The following is a 25,316-nucleotide window of genomic DNA, read 5'->3' on the forward strand; positions in this document are numbered from 1 at the left end:
ATGAGGGTTTGGATCAACAGAAAGAGCTGCAGAGTCCAGATATTTACATATGGGACAAGGCTACTTTACCTAAAGTTAAGCCAATTCTTACTTTGTTATGGTCTACATTCAGACTTTTGGAATTCCTTCTTCTGCTCAGCTCTGCAGCAGTTAAACAAATGCACATTCAAAATTAAATAGGAGAAAAATGGTAGAAATAATTATTTGTTGTGGGCAGTGGATCCAGTGACATACATCAAAATACTTCTAAAAGCAAAGATTACAGGCTCTTATAGCAGGAAGACAAAATAGGAGTCCTCTGGAGAACAAAATGCTACAACATACACAAAATGATCAGTGTGCATTTGAGACTTTAAAACAGGAAGTCACAGACCAAGAAAGAACAAGAGGAGAGGATCCTTTGGTAAGAGGTGAAAGAACCATTACCAGGTTCTTAAATGAGGGCTCACAGGGAGGTTCAGACAAATATTATATTAGAGAAAACACTAGAGAAAACAGAGGGAAAATGCATTTTTCCTATCTTTCCAGCCATGGATTGCATCTGTTCAGCAACATACAGAAGAGTCTTACTTCTGCTTTACCCCTTTCCTCCTGTTTTTCCTGCCTGCAGCTATGACAAAGCAAGGTCACTCCACCCAAAACACAGACACACCCAGACCAGGCTGTTTCAGCTTCCTCCATGTGCCAAGGGAATTGTACAGCCCTTCTTCCCTGGAAACAGGCTCCAGTGGGATGCCACTGCCCCAAGGCAGGCCTTGAGCATCCTCTGAGAGAGGCTGGGGCCCTGAGCTGGACCTGCTGCAGACTCTGCCCTTCTGGCAAGCCTGGCAATGACCCCACAGAACTGGGTGTGGGCAATTCCACCTTTGCAGACACACACTGTTCCACTTTCCTGCACTCACAGCCCAGGAATTTGCCCTATTTTCTAAAGAAATAAAAGCAGCATGAAGTTGTTCAGGGAATAGTAACTGCTGTCAGCCCCATGTTAAGCCTGAAGATAAATTTTTAAACTGGCTTGCTCCTTCTTCTGGTATGAAGTACCTTGAAAAATGAATGCACAATAGGAAAGTTGCACCATTGTCTTGTGCTTTGAGAAAGTAGGAGACTCCAAAGTGATAAAACAATGGAGAGTAGTCACCTGTCTGACCAACAAGGCAAATTCAGTTAAAAGATGCTCTTTCCTCAAGCATATTTGAAGGAAAACAAAACTAACTGGGCTGTGGCAGGGGAAAAATAAACATATTTCAGGCATCCAAACGGCTCAGGCCCTTCACAAGGTTTTAAATTATAATTAACTTGCCAAAAATGAAAAGCAAGCAGAGCGCCAGCCCTGCCAGGGCTCTCACCTGTTTTCTCAGGCCGGGACTAGATGGCGCTGGAGACTTTTTGGGATTTTGCACGGCAGCTGTCACATAGATCTTCCAGGTGGCTGTGGAGGTGCAGGATTTCTCTGCTGCATAGCAGCGCCACAGGGTCTGAAAAGAAACCCAAAGAACCTCAGGGAAGGAGCAGTCACTGGGATCCTGCACGGCGAATTTTGTAAAAAAACCCAAGTGACAACAAAGCCCTCAGTCCAGGTAAACACCACTCCTGATAAAGTACAACCATGGTGGATGCAATGTGCACCAGGACTTGCACACGTATCACACAGAGATATTCAGTGTGCTCCCCCCATGAGCTGGGATCAAACTCCATCCACAGCAAAAAGAACCCCAAGTAAATCAAACCCAACCCCCCTAAAAGTGAATCCCCCACTGTGTTTTCTTTTTTCTGCCACTGTGCCACAATAAATGTTCATGCACTGTGCTATGTAATTATTTATATTATCATATGGAATGTTATGCTGGGAGATTTTTCTAAAAACAGGTGTGGTTTTTTTAATGTATTTGTACATTCGTCACCTCAAAGAACATGAAAAGGAAGTTATGAATTAAATAGTATAATGAAGATTTTTATTATGTTTTTAGTATTTCACTACATGTACTCACTGCATCCAGTTAGTGTCATTATGCCTGTGAGTATCAGGTAGAGTGCAGCTTCCAGAAACAGAGAGGCATTTATCTCATTTTCTCTACTTACTGATGTGGACCAAAATGACAAAGTGGCTAAACACAAGTTATAGATCTACAATAGATTTAGGAATGGTGATTCTCAGTATTTGAACTTCCAGGCCATACTCCCTCTCCAATAAACTCTGAGGTATTTGTAGTATTTTACTGTTGTGGCCTTACCTGAATTAGGGAAGCTGCAGCTGGGATCTGTCTATTGAAATGCTTCTGACGTTGCTTCTGCTGTACTTTCAGGGCAAAACCAGACCCCAGAATACCCTAACAAAATAACAAAATTACTATTCAGACATGAATATAGCTTCACATACCTAAATAAAGTACTTTGCACCTGGAATAAACAGACATTTAATAGAAGACTTTATAAAATGAATTTTCAAATGTCTACACTGTCAGAGCTCTATTTACTCCAACAAACACATCTGAAATTGAGCAGATCAACAGCAGAATTGTGTAACTTGAATAAACAGCACACATTTATTGCTGTGATCCACAGGTTACAGGAGCCAGAGGCATTGACAGAGGTGCACACACCTTGAAGGCAGAGATTCAAGTTCCACTTACAGCTGGCAGGGCAAAGAAGGAGATGGCAAACACTGAGAAGCAGGAAGCTATGGTCTTCCCAATCCATGTCTGGGGAACTTTGTCTCCATAGCCAATTGTTGTGACCGTTACCTACATCAGGAAGAAACATCTGTGTCAGTGCTTCTTTTTTTCTCCAAAAAGCATGAGGAAAAAAAAGTATGGAAGGTGAAAATAATAAGTGAAGAATCAGGAGACAGGTGTGAACCAAGTGCATGGATTTGGGGATAAAGAAATCTGTGCTGAGAGGAGGGAAAAGGACAGAACTAACTCATCCCAACTGAATCCTCACAGCAAGAGGAGGAGCACAACCATTCCAGGATGTGTTATCTCCCAAAGTCAGCCTGCCAGTAGAGCTAGACCTGAACACAGCTGAGGCCTGTGCTCAGCTTTCCTCCTGCCCCACAAACACAGGACCTGGCTGTGGTATTCACATCTCCCAGGATTTTTCCTGGGGAAGGCAGTGAGAAGCTCAGAGAAGGAGAGAAACCAATTCTTATCTCTACTTGCTGCTCCTGTTGTTTGGTACATGTGGAATGTGTTATGGAGATTATTTACCAAGAGTGATTTGTTAATTGGACACCAGTGATGGTTGCTTGGACTGGTTGACCAATTAGGTGAAAGCTGTGTCGTGACTGTCTGGAGACAGTCACAGGTTTTTCTCTAGTATCTCTTTAGTATAGTATTAGTGTAATATAATATAGCTTAATAAAGCATATAATACATATTATAGATATATATATGGAATATCCACCTATGTATTTTACATATATATAGATATATATATGGAATATCCACCTATGTATTTTACACATATATATATATATGGCATATCCACCTATGTATTTTACATATATATATATATATATGGAATATCCACCTATGTATTTTACATATATATATGGAATATCCACCTATGTATTTTACATATATAATATCCACATATGTATTTTATATACAATATAATTATATACATATTTATATATAGAATATAGCCTAATAAAGCATTTGTTCAGCCTTCTGAAATCATGGAGTCAGAGCACATTATTCCCTGGCTGGGCCCACTTTGCAACAATACCTGGCCACTAAAAATTGTTTTTAAGCCACAAGGTGCTTAAACTTGAATCTGATATTGCTTATCAGGGCCAGAGAGAAGGAGCTCACAGTCAAGGGAGACAACAGAGCCAGCAGGGCAGCACCTCTCCAGTCCAGGACCTTTCAAGCAAAACAGAAGTAGAAAGTGCAGCCAGGTCCACCCCAGAGTCTGGATTATGATGCAGCAGCACAATGAGGCAGGTCTGACAGCAAGCCACCAGGATTAGGATCAAGTGGCCAGCACATGAGTTCACAGGGAAGAGACAAGAGCAGGACATCATCCCGTGGGTGGAAATCAGGATTGAGGGAGTCCATACCTAGACACAGCTGCAATTGAGCTACAGAGAATCTCTCCTGTGCTGAAATATTGAAATATTGCTGAAATGGTGTGTGTGGAGCACCACCAGGGGGGTCATGCTGGTCAGGGTCATGAGGTCAGTTAGTGTCCTCAGGTCTGGGACCTGCAGGGACTTAGCTCTACAGAGCTGCTGCAGAGGTGGCAGGCCAGCCCTGAAACACTCCAGAGGCAGGAGAACCTGAGTGGGACAGAGGTTCAGGGCTATTCCTGAGGAGCCCCAGCAGGATGAAAGAGAATTCATCATGAGCCAGAGGTCAGGAAGGACCTGATGCAGGGGGAAAAGAGGGTCCAGATGGCTGCTGGTCCATCAGAAAGGTCTGTCATGTAACAAGGAGCCCTTGCTGCTCAATGGAAGGGGGTAATCAGCTATCCCAAAGCTGAAACCCACAGCAAGGCACAGGAATCACACCTGACAGGGGCCTCAGCAGGACAGGACTCACAGACCATGGTCCAAAACAAAGACCCTGGCCCTTGGGGGTGTGGGCTTTTCAGCATCCTCAGAGCTCTGATGCTGCCATAAAATGGTGTGAGAAACATGGCCTGGATCCCTGAGAAGTGAAAAACTTCTGGTGAGGAACAGAAGAGCTCTGTCATCAATACTAACCACTGGGGAGAGCTGTAAATAGAAAAAATGTACTTTTATCCTTGCCCCCCTCCCTTCACTTTGCCTTGAATGGTAGCAGAAATACAGCCAAAACAGACTTAAAAGAATATGTAAATTTACACTGACTATAAAGAGGCTGCCTTTTATGGAAAAATTTGCTGACAAATGCTTAGATGTTATGCAAAAATAGTCTTCTCAGAAGAAACTATCAAGCAATAAAGGCATGGGAAGAATATGTTTCCTCCTACTCTCAGAGCTGGAAGAAAGGTTTGCAGGGAAAAAACTAGCAACTACTACCAAACTTAGTTTTTCCAAGTTCCAAAAAAGTTACATTTGTGTTTATTCATCATGAATTCTCCACTTGATGAAGACCACTTTGTAGTAGCTATATCCTTGAATGAATATTGTTCTTTTGAACTGCAAACTGCTCTCAGCAGGAGCTCTGCCTTGCCAGGTGTTTGTCCAGATTTAATGCAGCTGGTCAAGTGACTCAGGTGCTGTGTGCTACCAGCAGGACAATGAGTTTGCCAGTCCCCAAAATTAAATAAGACCCCCCCCAAAATTCAACTTTGTAATGCAGTGGAGCAAGTTAAAGCTGCCTTTAACAGCATTTCAGCTCCTCAGTGGACCCAGGTGACCCTTCAAAGTCAGTGGTTTTCCCTTTCTTTTCCCCTCTTTTTTCTTATGAAAGGCTTCTTGGGTTTTTGGGGGTGGTTTGGTTTTTCTGGGGAGGTTTTGGTTGCTTTGTTTTTTCCACTAAGTTCTCCAGAACTTAAAACCAAACTGCAGTAATGCTGAGCTGCCTTAATATTACTACAGAAGACAGCATGAAAGCTGTAACCACAGGAAAGATGAATTTTCCACCTTCACAGCAGGCACTTGGCTGGCAGACTCCTGCAGGTGCCTGAACATGTCTCAGGAAGTTTTTCCCTGGCTACCCTAAGAGGGTTCCTTGTTGGCAATTTAATTAGCACACTGAATACATGGAAAGGATTATTTATAATGTAATTCCCTGGCTTTCTTAATCACAGCAGAATTTTTTTTTATACTTGTACATCCCAAAGTTATCAGTCGTTGGAGAGCTGGGCTCTGGAAAATGACACCTCTTGTAACAGGGATTTATGATGGCACATTCCAGCTGTGCACACAGGCACTGAACACACACATGTATGCCTCAAAAAGGGAAGAACTCTGATTTAGTAGAAGTCAACAGTGCTGCTCAGATGTTTAAAGACAGGCAGGTGTCCTCAGGTGTGAGGAGTCAGAACTGCACACCTCAAAAAACCACACTAAATATAAAAGGATCCCAACTGCTACCTCTGGCACGGAAATTTACTGCTGGAAATTCTGAGCAGTTGATCCCAAGTACCTATGCCAGTTAACACCAATTCACTGGAGCAAGTATTTAACTCCAATCCAGTGGTACAGAAGAGCTGAGCTTGCAGCAAGGCAAATAAGCATTACCAGCAGCAAGGGAGGGCCAGCAGAAGAGAAGCCTCCTATGTGCTCTTCTTTTAAGGAAAAAATATTCAAAAAGGACTGGGCAATTGCTGTGGCATGGGTTGCAATTCTGGCAGAGTGACCATGCTGTTGGAAGTGCTTTTACATGTGCCCTACCTGCTACAACTTCTGAGAATGGCTTCATGTGAAAAGCTTGGATGTGTCTTTGCAGTTTGACCTGTTTGCCTGCCAAATCTAGGAGGAAAAAACCCTACCTTTAACTGAAGCAGGTGAATGTAGTTAGCAATTAATTCCAACTCTCATTCATTCTTTATTTTCTCTTTTCCCTGTATTTAAACCTTTCAGGTCATTTGTATCAAGTTCAGCAAGCTTGCACTTTTCTACTCAAAGCAAAATGTTCCCCATAATATACTCTGTGGTTTTTGTCAGACACATAAGACTTTCAAATACTTGGTACCAAGATTTTTTTTTTTTCCAACAGCTCAGTTTTGAAAGGCAAAAGCAAAAATCAAATTTCACTCCCTAGTAACTCCACATCTGTGTTTCTATGTTCCAGGAGATTTGAAAAGAAAAAGAAACAGATTCACTTTGTCCTTTGTTCCTGTTCCCAGCTGTGAACTGCACCTGCACCGTGACTCACCAAATGCTGAGGAGGCCTAGATGCCTGAAAAGCTTGAACAACAATTTGAACAGTGTTCCTCACATGGCCAGAGAAAGAGGAGCTGATTTTTATCTTGCTGCTACACAAAGCAAGTCAAGTTTTGGAAAATAACAACACCCACTGAACACTTTGCATCTCCCATCCACACACTTTGAAACACAGATCCCAAGTCATCTATCTCAACAAGATACTGTGCATTTTAAGCTTCTCTGATGGTCTTCATAACTCCTTTTAAATTCCCAAAGTCCAAAACACTGCTGTAGAAACACACTCTGACTTTTTTAACCTTGATTTTTTTACTCTTTAGTCATATCAATGCAATAGCTTATAGTGATTAGAAATATTTCTAATTTATACCTAAATATTCAATGCAACTAATGAAGCAACTCTAAAAAAAAAAAAAAAAGAAAGGTAGGAAGAGTACACTGGGTCCACACAGAATTTTTATCACATGCAGAAATTACTGTGCATGAACATACATGGATAGAACTGGATGCTAAAAGTGATCCACTGGCGTTTGAGGTGAACTGCTCAAATAATGGAAGAATAAGTGAGAATAAGAGTACTGGTTTGGTCTCAAAGCTGGCACAGGGTATCATTCAATTATACCCTGACTGTTTTTTCTTTTAAAATGCAGCATAATCTCTACTTCTGAGACACTCATTATTTTCCTCCACAAGTTCCTTCACAGCTATAACCATGAGAGTTCATGTTCTTAAAATTTTATCCCATGTCCACTGAGGACTTTAACAAGTGATAGCTCTATGGGCTGGTTCATGCTTTCAGTACTTCCCAGCACCATCTGCCATTGAGTAGATTTTTCTTTTTTCTCTTGATTTTTCTGGGTATGTACTGTTTAGCACAGTCATAGGTGATACTCTGCAGATTAAATGAATACTTGATAACCTAGTGATGGGAATTTAATGTTTAAAATGTTTTTATAGTGAACCACTTACAGAGTGGTGACTCAGGCTACATGTAATATAGTCTATAATTCTGTGTACTCCATTAAAGTAGAGACTCATGCAGCCTTTAAGTTTGTTGCCATCTTACTGCAAAAGTTCCATACCTTCTTGGTGATTTCTCATGGGTATTTCCTCACAGCACTGACTCCTTCTTCTTCACAGCACAGCCAACAAACTCCAACTCTCTTCTCTACTCACTAAGCCACTCTTTTATAGCACTCATCCTCATTGGCCACAGCTGTGGCCCATTAAGGGCAGGCCTGTTCCTAATCTTTGGTGATCAGTACAGCTGCACTCCTCAGGGGTGAGATTGCCTTCTGCACCATCTCTATTCTCTTATATTCTATCCCCCCATATAAGTTAAAGATAAAAACTAAAAAATAGGAACCTATAACCTGCATCAAGGTTTGAATTATTACTGAGAGAGTGAGTTTTACACAAAATGATTAAAAAAAAAATAGGGTCATTAACCCAACTTTCATATATAGAATAGGTTTTGAAATTATGCACCTTTTGAGATAACTAAGTAGAGCTTAAAGGAAGTGATACAGGGTTTGAAGGAGATTGTTTACTTTTTTTGAGATGTGTTTGCTTTTTGAGTTGTTTTTTACTTTTCATATCTGTAAGAATTTGGTGTCCTCTGCTAAGAACTTGCTAAACTGTTTTCCCAATAAAATTTAATACTCCAAAAATTTAATTGTATTTCTTATATTCTTGCTTGTATCCCTCTGAGGAGGTTGTAAAGCTTCCCTACAGAAATACATTCTGTAAAAAAAAAAAAAGCCAGGTTTTTCTGAAGAGATCACAAATTGAACAGAAATCCTTGGGCCCTGTTTGCACACACATTTTGTTGGTGAGGACTTACCACACCCCACCAAAGGGCATCAGCATAGCTGGAGAAACCTGTCTTTCCATCCTCATCAACTGCATCCTTCTCAGCAAGATAAACAAAGTAGGATGAAAAAATTAATCCCAAGAATCCAATGTACAGCGTGGTTATAAGTTCCTATGAAAAGAGAAAACAAACAAGTATATGATGTTTTCATCCTATATACATATATATATATATGTGTGTGTGTATATAAATACTCTATCATTGTAAAATGTTGCAAATATCTGTGGGTTTTTGCATCACAGTAGAAAAACTGATATGTTATACTTCAGGTTTGACATTTGCCTCCAGGAAAACAGCTAAAACATTGACTTGGATTATATTCATACCAGGCTCAATAGTTCAAAAATCCATCATTATGGGCTTGATCCTTGAGGCAGCTAAATGTAGAGTGGGATATCTCTCCTAATTATGGAATGGGAATTATTCAATTTAACTGTCTACTCAGAATACTAACTGTCTAAACATTTTCAAAGTAGCAAAGCAGCTTTAGAAATGCCCTTTCTGAAGAGCACACAGAGAAAGAGCAGCCATGTCTTGTGATTATGGCCATACCTGAGCAGTGAACCCAGGTATCTGATGTTTACACTGCTGAAGACTGGATAGTGATGCTCAACACTTTCATGTTAAAATAAAATCTGAAGATAAAATATGCTAGGTAAATGTCATGTTTTCATGAAGAACAAGGCTAGGGCAGACTTCTGTGAGGGCATATCACAGTACTTGTGAATATACCATTTTCTCTAAAGATTTTTGGGCAGGAAAATTGTGTCAGACCTGCTGTGACTTAGATACAGGATTCTCACAATCTTCAGGAAAAAAAAATAAAGTGCTTGTGCACTTAAACAAGCCAAAATGTGTGGTGTCACAGATGCAAAACCACATAAAGCTTTTAAAAGCAGTGCTAAACGAGATATCCACCTGTCCCTCAGGAAAATCCAATCCAATCCAACCTAGTTATATATACCTATATAACTAGGTATTATAACTATAATACCTAGTTATAAGGGAAAACAGCTCTTTCTAATTACATGAAGCTTAGATGCATCATTCCTTTATTTTCTTTGCACAAATTTGGCCATCTTTATCAGGAAACAATGTTGTGCTACATCTTCAGTGGCATCTTAAGTTCTTGACAGTCATTTCTCTCTCCTTGGGTCTCAGCCAATAAGGGAATTAAAATACTGCTATATCATACATTTAAAATTAAAACCTGACTAGGAAGGATTGCCCCTACTTTTAAAGTATGTCAGGTTTTCACAGGTTTTCTGTAATATTCTACCCATGTTTCTTAAACTGTTAGTAAGGGAAGGTTGCATTTTATCATCAAATTTCCCTCAGATTTTCTTTTTTCTTTCTTTGTTTTCATTTCCCTGTTAGAACTTTCTGGGCAAAGGTAGCCCTCGTATCAAGTACCAACATTCAGTAGCAGGAAATAGAAATACTCTTCCTTCTCCTACAGCACTAATTAAAATCTGGGTTCAGAAAACCTTTAAGTAGTCTTGGCACAAAAAAAAAAAAAAAGGTTGCTTTTTCTCTAATCATATAATGAAAACCTAAATAATGAATTTTGATAGTGTTTCATCTTGCTCATGGCCAAGTCTTTTAATTTAAGCCTTGACTTTTTGCAGGCCTGTTTGCTAAACAAGGCAGCTGAAAAATGAAATAAACCCTGGGGTTTCAGTAGTTTCTCTGCTGGTCACCTTTATTTTCTCACCTTTATCTCCTGAAAATGGAGCACTGTGTACTTGTAGATATTACTTGCTTTTTAAAGCTCCTTCTGTTATACACAATTGACTGTAGATGATAATTGGAATAATTCTGGTTTAAGTGCTGGCTTTTTGGGAAGCAGGCAGGACAACAGCAGAGTCTTATGAAATCCTTTCAAAGTGGCTGAAATATCAACAGAACTACTGAGTTTATTTCACCACTGGCACCTCTCAGCTCCAGTACTATTCATCTGAAGACAGATTCTTTTTAAATGAAGGCCAGATGAAAATGCAACTGCCTTGGACTTACTCTAAATGTCACCAATCCATGTTCCACATGTATAGAGAGACTCTTTAATTATTAAGAACAATGGCAGCAATATCATGCATACTTCATTTAAGGGAGAGTCAGAAGCTTTTTAAGTAATGCTTCATGAGACATGATCCCAAAAGAAAGGGTATTCTGCAGGCATTAGGCCTTAAAACTACATATTTATGTGGGTTTTATTAGCTAAGAGCTTAAGAATAAAGAGTGCTGCCTAAAGCAAATGGCTCTTTGCAGCAGGGACTTTCAGATTCACACACACAGGAAACAGTAAGAACAAGAAACACACAAAGGTAGATTTGAATACTGAGAGAGTTGAGTCTGCACATTTTTTAAACTCAGCTATATCTCCATTTTCAGTTAAAATAAGGACCACACAATACAAAGTTCAACACTTGGAAAAAATATGAGAATCCCTCCTGTCCTGAGAGCAGTGGAAGACCTCACAAAGCAAGGTGAGGAAGGAGTAAAACCAACCTAGAGGCTCACAAGCTGGAGGTTGAGTGGCTAACTTGGCTTTTCAGCAAGCTGCACGGTTTCTCCATGGCTTTCCACCACCACACGTGATATTGACCCACGTTTTGTTGCCTTTGGCAAGAAATGCTGGTATATAAGCTCAACCTGCTGAAAATAGAAGAGCATCCTAGCCAAACCAGGCCTGAGTGAGCTAATTGAGCTATATGTAAAATTCCAAAACACATGGAAATGGTTGGTGACAACTTTACTAAGCTCTTCAGGGCCCAGGGAGGTACAAGTGCTTGCTATTTTCACAGGGCACCGAGATGTGGATTCATTTTCTCACATTGCCTAAGGGTTTAGGGGCCCATGTTTCTGAAAGAGTATCAAATGCAAAAAAAACCAAAAATAGATGAGGACTTTGTACTCCGCCTGTGAAGAAAAAGCAGCTGAGGTGTTTTTGTTTTGGTCTTGGTTTTTTTGTTGTTTTTTTTTTTTTTTATTTTTAAACAAAAATTTCTTTCAGAGGCTGGACAGGAATAAAGGTTCCATTTTTCCTTCCGTTTGGTACCGTGTTAGGGTTTCAGCTACACTTGTCCAATGTCAATACAGAACTGTGTGCTTGGTATTTTTTTTTCTTAATGTGTTAGTGGGTGATCTGCTTGGATAAGTCCTACAGATCTGTGGAGTTTTATTTATCACCATAATCACTTCTTTGGATAAGCAGAACTTCAGGTGCGTTTACTCATACATTTATTTTCCAAGAATTTTTTTTTCCCCTTTTAAACCATTGAACTTTCTTATGCTTGTGACACATAAGATTTAAGTGTTGTATTTTGGAGAGAGTACTTCCTGATTCTTGACTAAAACTCTGAACACCCACAGGAAAAAAATGTTCCCAAACATTTTTTTGGATATCAAGTTATTTGGATATCAGCTCTGCCCGAGCAAGATACCCAGGCAATGCAAGCATAATAAATAGAGACCACACAGACTTGGAGCATTAAAAGTCATCCTGTTGTACAGTATAAAAGGAGGCTTTATCCCACAGCACTTTGGTGTGCATCACTTCTGCACAGCCATCGTGACATAAAAGTTCCTACTGTACTGGGGGAAAAAAATAAAAGAAAGAAAATTTACTTTTAGTATTAAATTATTTTTTGGATTAAGTGCAGCACATTCTCTGTCCCAGAAAAACAGTTTTCCAAATAAAAAATTAAAAAAAGTCTGCATGGAAATTTGTAACTGTTTGTCAGTATGTGGAGAACAAATCTACACTCATAAAAACAAGTTAACCACCCTAACAAGTGGGATGTGGAGATTAATAGCAGAGTGTTAGCCCTCCACAGAGTGGCATGAGATGCAAGACTTCAAGGCTAATTATATAATTTTCCATTATATGATAAAGCTAATCATCAAGAGATTCCATGAAGACTCAAAAAGAAGCCTTCAATTAGAAATATTTTTAAATCTGCAGAAAAATTTTTAAACTCGTCCTGCTTAATGAGCTTTCATACAGAAAAATTGTTTCAAAGCTTTAGCAGACATGCATCTATTAACAGCCAGGTTTGCCTCTGTGACCACAACCTTGAAAAATAACTTTTCTTACATAGCATCATAACATAGTTCATTCTTTTAAATTTACAGAATGAATTAGAAAACTTTGTATTCAAGGTAAACACAACAGAAATATTTAAATAATTGACTTCTTCTAGCAAGGCTTTCCTATTAGTGTTTGGTTTTCCCCCGGAAAACCAAGCTAGGAATTCATCTTCTGCAGAGAAAGTGGAGAGTACTTGCAATATGAAAGGCAGCCCACAAAACTGCATTTAAGAAATTATATTGGGGAATAACATCAAAGAGTACAATAGTTAATTAATAAACCCAAACACTGGTGTTTATACCCTGTTAGCCACCGCCCTGAATAGCAAAAGTAGCTTCCCATTATAAAAGGAGTGTCACTGCATGACTGATAAAATTACATCATCCTGGTGTGGGATGCTCCACCCAGGGGGAGGAGCCAAGCATTCTTACCTGGATATAGTCTGACATTTGGAACATGACAGGAGCCTTTTTCCCACTGGTTCCAAGAGGAGCAGAAGACCAGGCCCATCTACACCACCACAGGACCTTCAGAGGAAAACTCCACCCTTCTACAGAATCCCTGCTCCAACAGAACCACAGCTGGCACTCCAGGAGGGCTGCAGCCACCATTTAATGGGACTGCTACCAACACCCTGGCCCATAGGGTGTCAGGTTGTATTCTGGCTCTCTCAGTGGGTTTTTTTTCGTTGTTTGTACTATTGAATTTGTATTTTAATTTTCCTAATAAAGAACTGTTATTCCCATTCCCATATCTTTGCCTGAGAGCCCCTTAATTTCAAAATTACAATAATTCAGAAGGGATGGGGTTTACATTTTCCATTTCAAGAGAGGCTCCCACCTTCCTTAGTGGACACCAGACCATTATTGGAAGCCCACAGAGAGAATTCACTGAAGACAATGAATTTTAGGAGATGTTTAAAGGCTGGGTACCTGTCGATGGATGAAGACCACTGACCCCAGGAGTCTCCAGGTGCCTCCCTGGCGGTCAACGTGGAGCATCCGAAGGATCTGGAGAAAGCGAATCCCCCTGTAAGGAAAGTAAAGCTTTAAAATAAATGCAATAAGCACATAAAAATGCTTGAGGACAATACTGCCTTATCCACCCACAACTGGTTATGTCCACTAACAGACTGCTGTGTTCAAGAACTGTGATAGCACTGCCCCTGCCTGGGCTGGCATCTCAGGCTTGAGGCATCTCTGTGTTTAGATCACATTTCATTATAGTCAAATTTCTTCAGAAATATTGACTGCGAAAACAATTATTCAATGGGAAAACAAACCAAGTTAGGGAAAACCTGATATAATTTCTATAATTCCAAACTTTAAATACCTCCTTTCCAAGGAAAACTTCAAGCTTTGCTAACATAAATGTAAGCAAACCTTTTTCTCTATTTGCCAAAAGGAGAATATGAATCAAACACGGCATTACTGAAATCCTTGTTGTGTGAGTTACTGAAATATCTCTGATATCAATGGAAATAGATAGTGTCCTATGTGTTTTAGGAGAATAACTATATCAATCATAATCTCCAAATATTTTCAACTAAATAAAAGTAATTATCAATATGGTTCTTTAGCACAATTTTATTCCATGGAAATATTTCATTTAGTTGCTCTTTTGACAATGAATTTTGTTTGTCATCTTACTGTCTTATCACTGAAACAAACCAGTGGAAAGCAGGAAAGGATGAACACTGAATTCATGTACCTGAAAATTATTCACTAAAAGTATTTTTGGCTCTTTTTAGTGATCTTCAAGATTTTTTTGTGGATGTAGGTTTTTATTTTTAATTCATACTTGCCTGACCCTGCTGGCTTTTCAGTGGAGCAATGAAAACACTGCAGGGATGTGAGTTAAGGTTCAGAGAGCATTCTGAGGTGTAGGACAGTGACTCTGGACTCAGCACTGGGAAAGGCTTCACTGAGTCCTTCCTATGCTTCTAGTTAAATTTTAAAACCCCAACCCTTGGAATTTCCTCATGCACCTTCCTCTTTTCCTATAGGAGCTGATATTCCTGCTGCGTGGGTGGAGTCTTTACCATCAGGTAAGGATGAATGTTCTGCAGTAAGAATTACCTTAAAAACCATTCTGTACACATAGTTCTCCCCAGTGTTTGCATACACATCTGGACAGTTTAGACAGTACTGGACATTCCCACTTCCCAGTTATTCCACTGCACTGGGAAGCAGAGGTTTGTGACAAAATACGCAGCACATCTTGGAAGTCAGGTTAGGAGTAGGAAGTACACCTACTGCTTATCATTCTTCTGTTTACTCACTTCACCTCCCAAAACAAGCCTGCAGTACTTGATGCAAGCTGAACAAACACTGTGTACATCAAATGTTTCTGCTCCATGTACAGTGTGAGTTACTCATGCCAAACAAATCCACCAAAGCATAATTACTCTTTAAACAAAGTAATTACTCATACTCAAAAAGCACCCAGTTAAGCACTGTCTGGATTACTTCTTAAATAAACCCATGATCTGTAATTCTCTGTAACTGTCTCAGAGAGACAGTTGTTTGATGTTTTAAATAGGACACAATGTTTCATTTTTTCCACTTGGCTTCAGCATTCCCACCATTTTTCATTTGCCTTGTTCCTGCACTCGTTTCCCAACCAGTCACCAAGCACAACAGCACCCAGTCCCCCAGTGCTTCAATGGAGTAACTTTCCCTGTGTTAGGAAAATCAGACATGCAGTTAAATTGGGAATTAGGCAAATCACATACACACCTAACAACCTCTGTGGTAGTGAAGAGCTGCAGTGACAGCAGAACCTACCTTATTGCAGAGGTGGCAAACACCTGCCCATTAGATCCTATGCTCAGAACAATAATTGAGGCTACTACCACAATCAGGTCTGTTAAAAAACAAACAAACAAACAAACAAAAGAAGAAAGAATGCATTATTTTGGTTTTTTGGTTTGGTTTTTTCTTTGTTGTTGTTTTTTTCTTTGTTTTTTTGGGTTGTTTTTTTTTTTTGGTCTCAGCACTGAAAAAACCACAGCAAATACAGACTAAGAAAAGCACTTCAAAAAAAGAAATTGTTAGCTGAAATTTGGTGGGCATGTTAAGTCTATGTGATAGTTTCACATCAAAACCCCAGTGGCTACAGTTTCTTCCAGGATGAATTCGGTAACAGACCTTTCAAAGAACCTGATGGATTAGGCTGCTTGCCACAGAAAATGCAAAGGCATTTGTGCACCCTAGAAATGAACCCATACTTTGGCTCAAGGCTTCTGATCCAAGAGGAAATGCAAGGGTTTTCAGCACACAATAATGAAATCCATGCAGTGAAGTATCATGCATACATACACACATACACTTGGTTTGAAAGCTGTATCAAAGCTGTGAAGCCAAGCTTTCAAACCTAATGGAACTGTCAGAAGAAAGGCTGGCTAAAACAAATCAAAATTGTTAGTTTACTTTGTGATACTGTCTTTATTTGTATGAAAAAATAATTGTTTCCAGAGTTCTTGTTTTGTTTTGTTTTGTTTCCACAACTCTGCAGTTTACACAGTTCCAGCTTTATACAAAGCAAATGATGGACTGAGTTTACAATTGAGACAACATCCCTTATTTTCCCTCATCCCAGTTCAGTGAGCATGTCCATTTCTTTTAATTATTGAACCTTGTTGGAACATTATTCTGAGAAGATTTTTTTTTTTATTTCCTTACAGGCATTTCTGTGGTGAACCTCTTTAGAGCATCTAAATGCTCTCCTTTCAAATTCTAACCAAAAACTAAAGGATAGTATTATAAACAGGTAGCAAATGGAGGCAGAACAAGGAAAAATGTTGGTAAACCTTCCTTTGCCAGTTTGAAACAGGCAGCACTTTATTCTTCAGAGCACTTAACATTATAGAGCACTTCAAAACTCCAGCCCTGCTGACTTCACTTGCAGCTGTGAGGGCTCAGAACCTCTGCAACCCAACTTCAAAGTCTTCCTTTGGACATCCAGAAAATGAGGCCCACTTGTGAAAACTGATTTTAACCAACTTTCCATGGGATGCCTGGGCAAGAGGCAGGATGGGATCCAACCTGAGCAGCAACAACAGTTTCCTTCAGCAAGGTTAAGTTTTTTTTTCCCTCTCCTTTTAAACATTCTCCTGCCTCATTTACAACCATGTAGTTGCTGCAACAAATACTGCAGAAGTTCTATAACCAACAGCATCCTTCACTCTCTGAGTGGAATTAATTTCCAGTCTGATTTTTGCTGTAAAACCTGGATTCCTCCTCAAGGGAAAGCACACAGTCAGTTTAAATACTGTACTCCACTAATTGTGCATGTATGAAAGTGAAAATGAAAATGAAAATGAAAATGAAAATGAAAATGAATAAAGAGAGGGATGAGGCTACAGAAAGAGCTTCTATTTGGGATTAATCTTAGCTTTTCAATGCCTGACTGCAAACTCTTTTATGCTGTTCCTTTATCATGTATGTGTGTGAACGCATGTTTGTAAACACTGGAATTTAGGGTGGGTCTTCTTCCCATCACATCATAACACAGATCTTTGCCCTTTAGCAAATGATGCATCATGTCTTTACTAAATTGTCAGACATACACATCTCCACCTGAAGACAGAGATGGAGTGAAAGGTGAAAAAGTCTGATGTTTAGAAAAGGAGTTCAACCAAGTAGTGAGAGTAAAAGAGATTTTTTCATTTGCACTTTCTTCTTTTCTGAAAGTGTTCTTCCTGCTAGAGATATTTCTTTTTATTTCTTTTTCTCCAAACATGTTCTTCTATTTCTGCTTCTCCTCTGTTTCTAGTTTTCATTCCAGTTTCCAGTGCTTAGATTTCCCTTATTAATCCTAATTTATTGGTCCAAACAGCCTTATTTTACAGCCTAGACCTTCAGCATATCCTGCCCTTTCTCTGACACTTTTCAATACCACATACTTCCAGCCCCTGCTGATTTCCCTTCAATCTCTTTAAATGTTCCTCTCCCATACCTTTGCATCATAATCCACCTCCCATCTTTTTACTGAGCCTGTGTGTCCCAGAACATTCCTTCTGCCTCAGCCTGGGATTTTCCATGTTGAACTTGCTAAGAACTAATCCAAATTTTAGCAGGAACAAAATCCCATAAAAGAAATCTCCCTGCTGTCAAAGAAATTTTAGTGGATTTTTTTTTTCTAAATTTAAAATAAAGACTTTCATATTAATGAAGAAATAAAACAAATGTTTTACATTCTGTTCTAATCCTTGAATTTTTTTCCAGTGTTTGTATTTTATTCATTGATTTGAAAGTAATAGGCTGAGTCAGTAGGATTCTATCATTCCCAGCAAAGGTATTTCCCAAGTTTATCTTGTTCTGTCAGTGCAGACATTATTCCAGATGCATTTGATGTGGAAAAGCAAATCTTGATTTCCAATCTATTCTATCCTTAGGGGAATTTCAAAGGTTAAATGAAGCACTGACACTGAGTGCACAACCAGCTATAGCCATTCTTAGCTTTTCTTAACAAAACCCACCGTGTCTTCCCCAGGGGCTCCAAACCAAACATGAATATTTGCTGTGATAGTACCAAAATACCAGCAGAGAGAACCCCTTGAAATCACAGTTCAGTGAAACTATCACTTTCTCTAATATACCAACCTAAGAAACACTTATTAATTGAGAGGAAAATCAAAAACACATTAGGAGTAAAACCAATTCCTTACGGGCCTCATGGTTACATCACAAAAACAGACCAGCTCCAGAAGAAGATGAAGAATTTGTTTGTACCCAAGGAAGGATTTTGTGTTCAAAATCTTGCCAGTTTCCTGAAATTACCCAAGGTTTAGTCATTTTTTTCACTTTACAGTCCTGCCTTTCTAAGGTTGATGTCGGCCTTAGATATATTTTAAGTGTTCTAGCAACCCAAAAGGAGAGAAATCACAAAGCCGATAAATGCTTGAGGGGTAGACGTAGCTCAGAACTGCAACAAGGCCCCTGCAGACATGGACATTTTTATTTACAACAAGCAGGAGGGTTGCAAAAGAGTTGAAAACTTACCAATGATGGATATTGGCTTCCTGGCAAACCGGATTCTCCCCTGGAAGCCAACATATTTACTCCTGCAGCCTGCAGACCACAGCCGGACCAGGTACTCAGCACCAAAAAACACCACCAGAACTATTTCCTAACACAGAGAAAAGGGGGAAGAGATCAGAGTGGAGTTTTTTCATTATAAGTACAACTTGCACATCTAATTTATTCCCAGGACTAATACAAATGAGCTTGTTGAGATAGATGATGCAATAAAAATGATTTAGCCTGATCTGTTGACTTTTTGCATGTATATGCCAGGCAGTAAATAAAAGGGAGAGATAATCAGTTCCTGAATGTGATTTGCATGAATAAACAGATGGTTTAAGCTCCATTCCATCAGTATATCATAGGGAAAACCACAACATTATTCTTCTTTTGTTTTGACACTTCCTTCCCCACCTGGGTTGCCCTCCTCTGGACACGCTCTCATGTTCTGATGTCCTTCTTCTATTGAGACACCAAAACTGCCCCCAGGACTCCAGGTGGGGCTGCACCAGCGCAGAGCAGGGTGGGGCAATCCCCTCCCTCCATCCCTGTGCACCCCAGGACACAGGTGACCCCTCTGGCTGCCAGGGCACACTGGTGACCGACATTGAACTTGCATCAAAACCCCCAGATCTCTCTGTGCAGGGCTGCTCTCCAGCCTCTTGTCCCACAGCTTGTAGGTATAACCAGACAGGCTCATCTCAGGGGGACAGTAAAGCTCTTGCTTTTGTGCATTTCCATACAGTTGGTGATTGCCCAGCTCTCTGGTCTATCCAGATCTTTCTGTGAGGCCTCTGTACCCTGGAGGAGCTCACAGCTCTTCCCCAATCCAGTACAGCTGTCAAACTAACTTAATGTGCATTTGATTTCTGAGTCTTGACCACTTAAAAAACATACTGGAGAGTATACTGGCTGCAAAGTTGAGCCCTGGGGTCCCCCCCAGTGACTGAGTGCCAGGCTGGTGTGACCCTGCTTGCTGCAACTCTTTGAGCCAACTGCTCATCCAGGGTACCATGGGCTTGTTGAGCTGTGTGCCTGAGCATTTATCCACAAGGATTCAGTGTCAGGAGCAAAAGTTTTGCTGAAATAAAAAAAAAAAAAAAAAAAAAAAAACAAAAAACAAAAAAAAAAAAAAAAACCACATTTTCTGACTCTCCTTAGTCAACTATGGAAAGATTTGAGTTGTTCAAGCAGGACTTTCCCCCATGAACTTGTGCTGGCTGTAACCAATGACTGTGTTGTCTCTTGAGTGTTTTTCAATAACTCCCAAGACAACTTTCTCCATAATTTTACCAGGCACTGCAATGAGACTGACAGGTCTGAAATCACCAGGCACTTCCTTCTTGCCCTTGAAAACAGGGACAATATTTGCTAGCTTTCAGTTTACTAGGACCTCTCCAGACTCTCAAAACCACTGAAAAAAAAAAATTGAGTGAGGTCCCACAATGACATCTGCCAGGCCTTTCAGTATCCTGGGATGAATCCCACCAAGCCCCATGATTTATGCACATCCAGCTGTAGCAGCAAGCCTCAAACAAACTCAGGGTGGACTGAGATTTTATCATCCCCCAACAGTCATAGTTTTCCAACAGAACTCCAGACTTCCCAGGGCCCATCATCGTTGAAGGCAGAAGTGAAGAGGACATTATATGTCTGCTTTGTCTATGTGGCTATTTTGGGGTGACCAATCTGGTGAAGCCATGGCCCAATGCTATTTCTGATTCCCCTTTTGCTATGAACATATTTGTAAAAGCCCCTTTTAATGTCTTTCCCAGTGCTGGCCTGCTTGGACTCCAGCTGAGCTTTGGCTGCACTAATTTTCCCCCTACCTTGGGGACAGAATATCAGAATATCTTCCCATGTCACCCAGCCCCCCTAGAAGATCCCCGCTCAGCCAAGATGGTCTTCTGGCCAGCTTTGCTTGGCTTCCAACCCTTTGGAATTGCCTGTTCCTGTGCTCTTAGGAGATGGCCTTGAGAAGGTGACCAGCACTCAGAGTCCCCAGTAACTCTAAGAGCATGTTCCCAAGAGACTTTACTAACCAGCCTCTACTGCTCTCCATACATCCAGGATCCAAATTTTGCTGACAGAGTCTCTTCTATCGCCAGCTTTTGAAACTGGGCTCCTTCAAGGTCACCATGACCAAGACACAACCACCAGCCATCACTTTGCCCACAGGTCCCTCATAAACAACAAATCTAGGAGGACACCTTTCCTATTTGACCACCTGTGCCAGGAAGTTCTCTTTGTTCCCCCCTTCCTTGTTTTCCTCTCTGTTGCAGCGTGGTAGCACAACACAAGCACAGCTTCTAGGATTTTTTCCAACCCAAACTGTACCCAGTAATTCAGAGTCACCAAACACCTACTGCATGAGTTACAGCTTTGGAAAATCTTTGCATTTTAACTTGAACGTGCTCTCAATCTGCACCTGGGGGATTCTAAAGCACCCCCAACAAGCAAAACACACTTAAATCACAACTTTCACTGAATGACAATACCAACTTGATTTTAAAACTGACATTCTATGGCTCAAGAGAGGCTAAAATATTTCAAAGCTGAAAAAAAATATAAGAAAAAACTCTACACTAATACACAAAAATTCATGTTAATTTTGATTTTTAACAAAGTTAGGTTAACATTGCTGTGTTCACTTCTGCCTCCTTGTTTTGCCTGGAATGAGAACTAAGAAAATATGCACAGTCTTCTCTTTTTTGCATGGCACTTTCAGCCTGAATAAACCAAGGGTTAGTACAAAACTAAGAAAGCTTACAGCCATTTTTGAGGGAGAAGCACAAGAAAATACACAGCAAATTAACTACCCAAGTTTCATTTTTTAGTGTATGTATTATCAAGAGCATCTATAAGTAATTTTAAGTTTGTATCCTGTCTACAGTCTAAATAGAAATATTTATTCAAGTATAATAGTCAAATCAAATTGTAAGAACAATCTGCAAAGGAAAAGAATTGCATTTCTGGAATCTTGCAAGATACTCTCTCACTTATTAAATTATCTACATTTTTAGAAGGTTGTTGGTATCATCACTCTAGCATTTTGTTTTTCTCCTTAGGAATCTCTAAGTTCCACTAAAGGAAGCAGAGCACTGTGTATGACAGGGCAAGAATCATTTTCATGGACCTGTATGTTACAATTCCTTTTGGTGAAAAGCTGCATAGAAAGGATCAATCAGAGAAGTGCCAAGGAAGCAAAAACTTCTTAGAATTGCCCTGATTATCTTCTGAGGGCACTTTAAAAAGCTAAATTAAAACTACATCTGGCCTGAGGGTATTTTATTATCAGAACCCATCTTGGTTATATCCAGAAAACCCCGATGAAGTCAACAAGGTTGCACAGTCCATGGAAAGGAAAAATAAATTGTTGACAGAAAGGAGGAAAAGGAGGAAGTTACATCTTCAACAAATTTGACATTAATTACTAATCACAGTTCATTTTGTCCTGGACAGGTGTCCACATTACCAAAACCACAGCCATTAACACATTTGTTGGCAGCCTCAGACAGGCCAAAGACCAAAAAAGCATGGAAACTGGACAAACATCACAGCTCTGCAGGTGGTCCCTCAAAAAAACAAGGAAGATTGTGACATTTACACTCTTGTTGTGTGTACTCCTAATGCAAGATAGGAGCAATCCATTTCCAGAGCTGCCAAGGCTGATCAATCTTCACCTCACTAAATTCACCTTCAAAAGAATGCCCTAACCTCCCTCCTTTTCCTCTTCTACACATAAACACTTTTCAGAGCCTTAAATTTATTGCCTCACATTTACCTTCTGGTAAAAGGAAAAAAAAACAAACCCAGCAATTTTCTGTAAAGTCAGAAAAAAGTATTAATTCTCACTATAATGGTAACAAATGATGGTGAGAACTTGTGGACAAAATATGAACCAGAACAAAATCAGCAGAAACAATCTGCAAATGAAATTTACATCCGTGGGTCAGTTTGAGATCGTTCTCCAGCCTTCTGCAATTTTCCAGAACCCTGGCTTTCAAAATGGGATTACACTCGCAAGCAATCCACAAACCCTTTTGATTTTGGCTCTCAGCAGTGTTTTTCCCCTTTTCCTGGAAGTGGTCAAGGAAGAAATGCATGATGAAGGATTCTGAGCAGATTTAATAGACCTGGAAAGCAGCTTGGCATCAACAGAAAGCCAGGGATGAACTCCTCTAATGAAACCGAAACCAAAAAATAATGAGTAGGAACAAACCATTATTCATAAAAATGAGACCCATATCAGAGTTGATTCTTCACACTCACATGTCACAGTCTCTTCCTGTTTTGATCGTGGCAACTCAAATTGCCACAGGAATACCAACAAATGAATTTAATTACAGATTTTAAACTAGGTCTGTGCTATCTAACACCTCTGCTAAAGTCAGTAGCAGCATTCCATTACTCCGTGCTACTCCCTCTTGTCTGGGGAAAAGACTTAATGCACATAAGGACTAGAATAGTCCTTGCCCTTAAATTAATTTCATCTTTGAATTTTTTTTTTTACTTTTCTGAAGTTTATCCACTGTATAAATCTTCCCTCCCTCCACCAAATTGATAATAAAATAATACATGGTTGTATTTATGCTATTTTTAGTATAATTTCATTCTATTAATAAAAATTTAATTCTATTAATTTAATGAAAAATATGCAAAAATAAGCTTAAAGGGAAATATTTATACAAATAACTTCCCCCCGTATCTAATTCAATCAATCAAATAAAAAACCCTTGTGGAAAAGCCATCAACTTTTTATCCAAGAATGTCATTGATGACCAAATTAAAAAATGCCTGCATTAACACAGAAACCCAACACTTTTACACAGGCATGTGTGTGTGTGTGTGTAAATTAAATATATAGCCTGGAATTTATAATTTATCCCAGTTTGGTTATGGATAACTGCACTGGGGAAGCAGGAGAGGGAAGTTCGCTGGAGTGATTAAAGTGCACACATGAAAAAGAAGGGTATTTTCTCAGCTGCAGCTGTGTTTTAGGTGGAGAGCACACACAAGGCTCTCTTCACTTTTTTTATTGGAATATTTAGGTGCTGGGGTAAAAGGAGGAAGTGGGATGGCTAAATGAATAGTGTGTTCTCACGGAGATTCAATCAAGGAATGGCAGCTCCAGACAATGAAGCCTCAGAAAGAGGCATAAAGGTTTAATAGTCCAAATGTTTGCACACGTGTACTTATGTCCCAAATTTAATCTGATAACCTGTCTTCAAGGTTTGCCAGTCCTTACAGTTGAAAATGTCCATTTAGTGACCTGTTCAGTTTAACAGCTACTCAAATGCCATGAAAACCTACTGATACTGAGAATGTTTCTTTTCTACCATCATGCTGGCTCTTTCAAAGATGAGAGATGTCCTGTGTGAAAATAGAATACCCAATATACAGAAGAAAAAATGCCAAATGCTGCTAAGTGTCCTATAGTACCATTAACTTACTCACACTTCCAACTTTTAGGTGAAACCAATGCACTCAAAGGCTGTTGTTTGGATACAAGTGGATTTAACTTTTCATTAAAACTACACTTCCATGCACACCTGACAAATATGCTGAATTTGCTGACTTCCTACCAGGACTATGCTTGTTTTTCATTTTATTGCTGTTTGCTGCTTCCTGCATGGAATGAAGCTGTACACTCCTGAGGGAAGCACAAGGTGCTCCCCCCGTGACAGCCACATTCAAGTGAGATGGGTGAGTTACAGAGGAAGAGTTATTTTTTTCATTCTAATTAAGCAGGTAACAATTTTTCTCCAAAGAAAATCAGCTATTTTTGACAAGAACTCTTTACTCAATTGCTTCATTCTGAAAGATACCACTAAGGTACATAATCAAATAGAGAATTATTAAGATTCAGTAAGTTAGTGCCCAAAATTCTAATTTCTCTATAGATCCACAGAAACCTTCCAGCTCCCCCCAGCACATCCCTGAAGGGACCACCTCTGGTAGGTGGTGAAGGGTTTAGCTTTGCTCCTGGAGTGGAATCAATCCAATGTGAATATGCACTTCAGAATTTTAAATCATTACTTCCATGGTTTTTAACCTTTTGATTTGGGAGGGTGTCAGTATTTTGAGGAGGGGAACTGAAAAAATCCTGCATGTGTCTCTCCACCTTCCCCTCACTCCCAAGAAATGTTTCCCAGGTCACTTGGCCACATCCTAAAACCCCTTTGCACGGAGAACTCCACTGAGCTCCAGTGAGTCAGACTTGACTAAGGGAATTACGAGTTGGCTCTTTGTTAATTGGCTTTGTTAATCAGCCTTACTTACTGCAGATGGATTTCTATTTCAGACATTTGAAAAGCACACAGCAATCATTGAGTGTGTTCTGTGGTGCATTAGGCACAAGGTAATATAACCCACAGGAATAACTGAATTATAATTCACACTGAGAAGCTTGAGAGTTGCATTTGATTCCAGAAAAACAATGGCAACTCAGCAAGATCACTCAGCAGACAACATGAGCTTATACAATGTGTTGAAAGACTTGTGGACTCAGCT

The 25,316-nt window shown here is 39.7% G+C and overlaps 1 protein-coding gene across 1 annotated transcript in view; it reads right to left on the reverse strand.

Annotated features, from left to right (window-relative positions):
- Nucleotides 1-25,316, reverse strand: part of LOC139587776 (potassium voltage-gated channel subfamily KQT member 1-like) — a 410,234-nt gene that overhangs the window by 364,271 nt on the left and 20,647 nt on the right. The window contains exons 3-9 of the mRNA XM_071422333.1: nucleotides 18,783-18,909; nucleotides 15,564-15,642; nucleotides 13,710-13,806; nucleotides 8,658-8,798; nucleotides 2,631-2,741; nucleotides 2,232-2,327; nucleotides 1,347-1,475 (exon numbers count right to left, since the gene is read on the reverse strand). Coding sequence (XP_071278434.1) covers nucleotides 1,347-1,475; nucleotides 2,232-2,327; nucleotides 2,631-2,741; nucleotides 8,658-8,798; nucleotides 13,710-13,806; nucleotides 15,564-15,642; nucleotides 18,783-18,909 — 780 coding nt within the window. The remainder of the gene's footprint in view (nucleotides 1-1,346; nucleotides 1,476-2,231; nucleotides 2,328-2,630; nucleotides 2,742-8,657; nucleotides 8,799-13,709; nucleotides 13,807-15,563; nucleotides 15,643-18,782; nucleotides 18,910-25,316) is intronic.

This window comes from Agelaius tricolor, unplaced genomic scaffold, assembly GCF_023055355.1.
Source record: "Agelaius tricolor isolate 1412-34295 unplaced genomic scaffold, bAgeTri1.0.p SCAF_3, whole genome shotgun sequence".
Classification (NCBI taxonomy): domain Eukaryota; kingdom Metazoa; phylum Chordata; class Aves; order Passeriformes; family Icteridae; genus Agelaius; species Agelaius tricolor.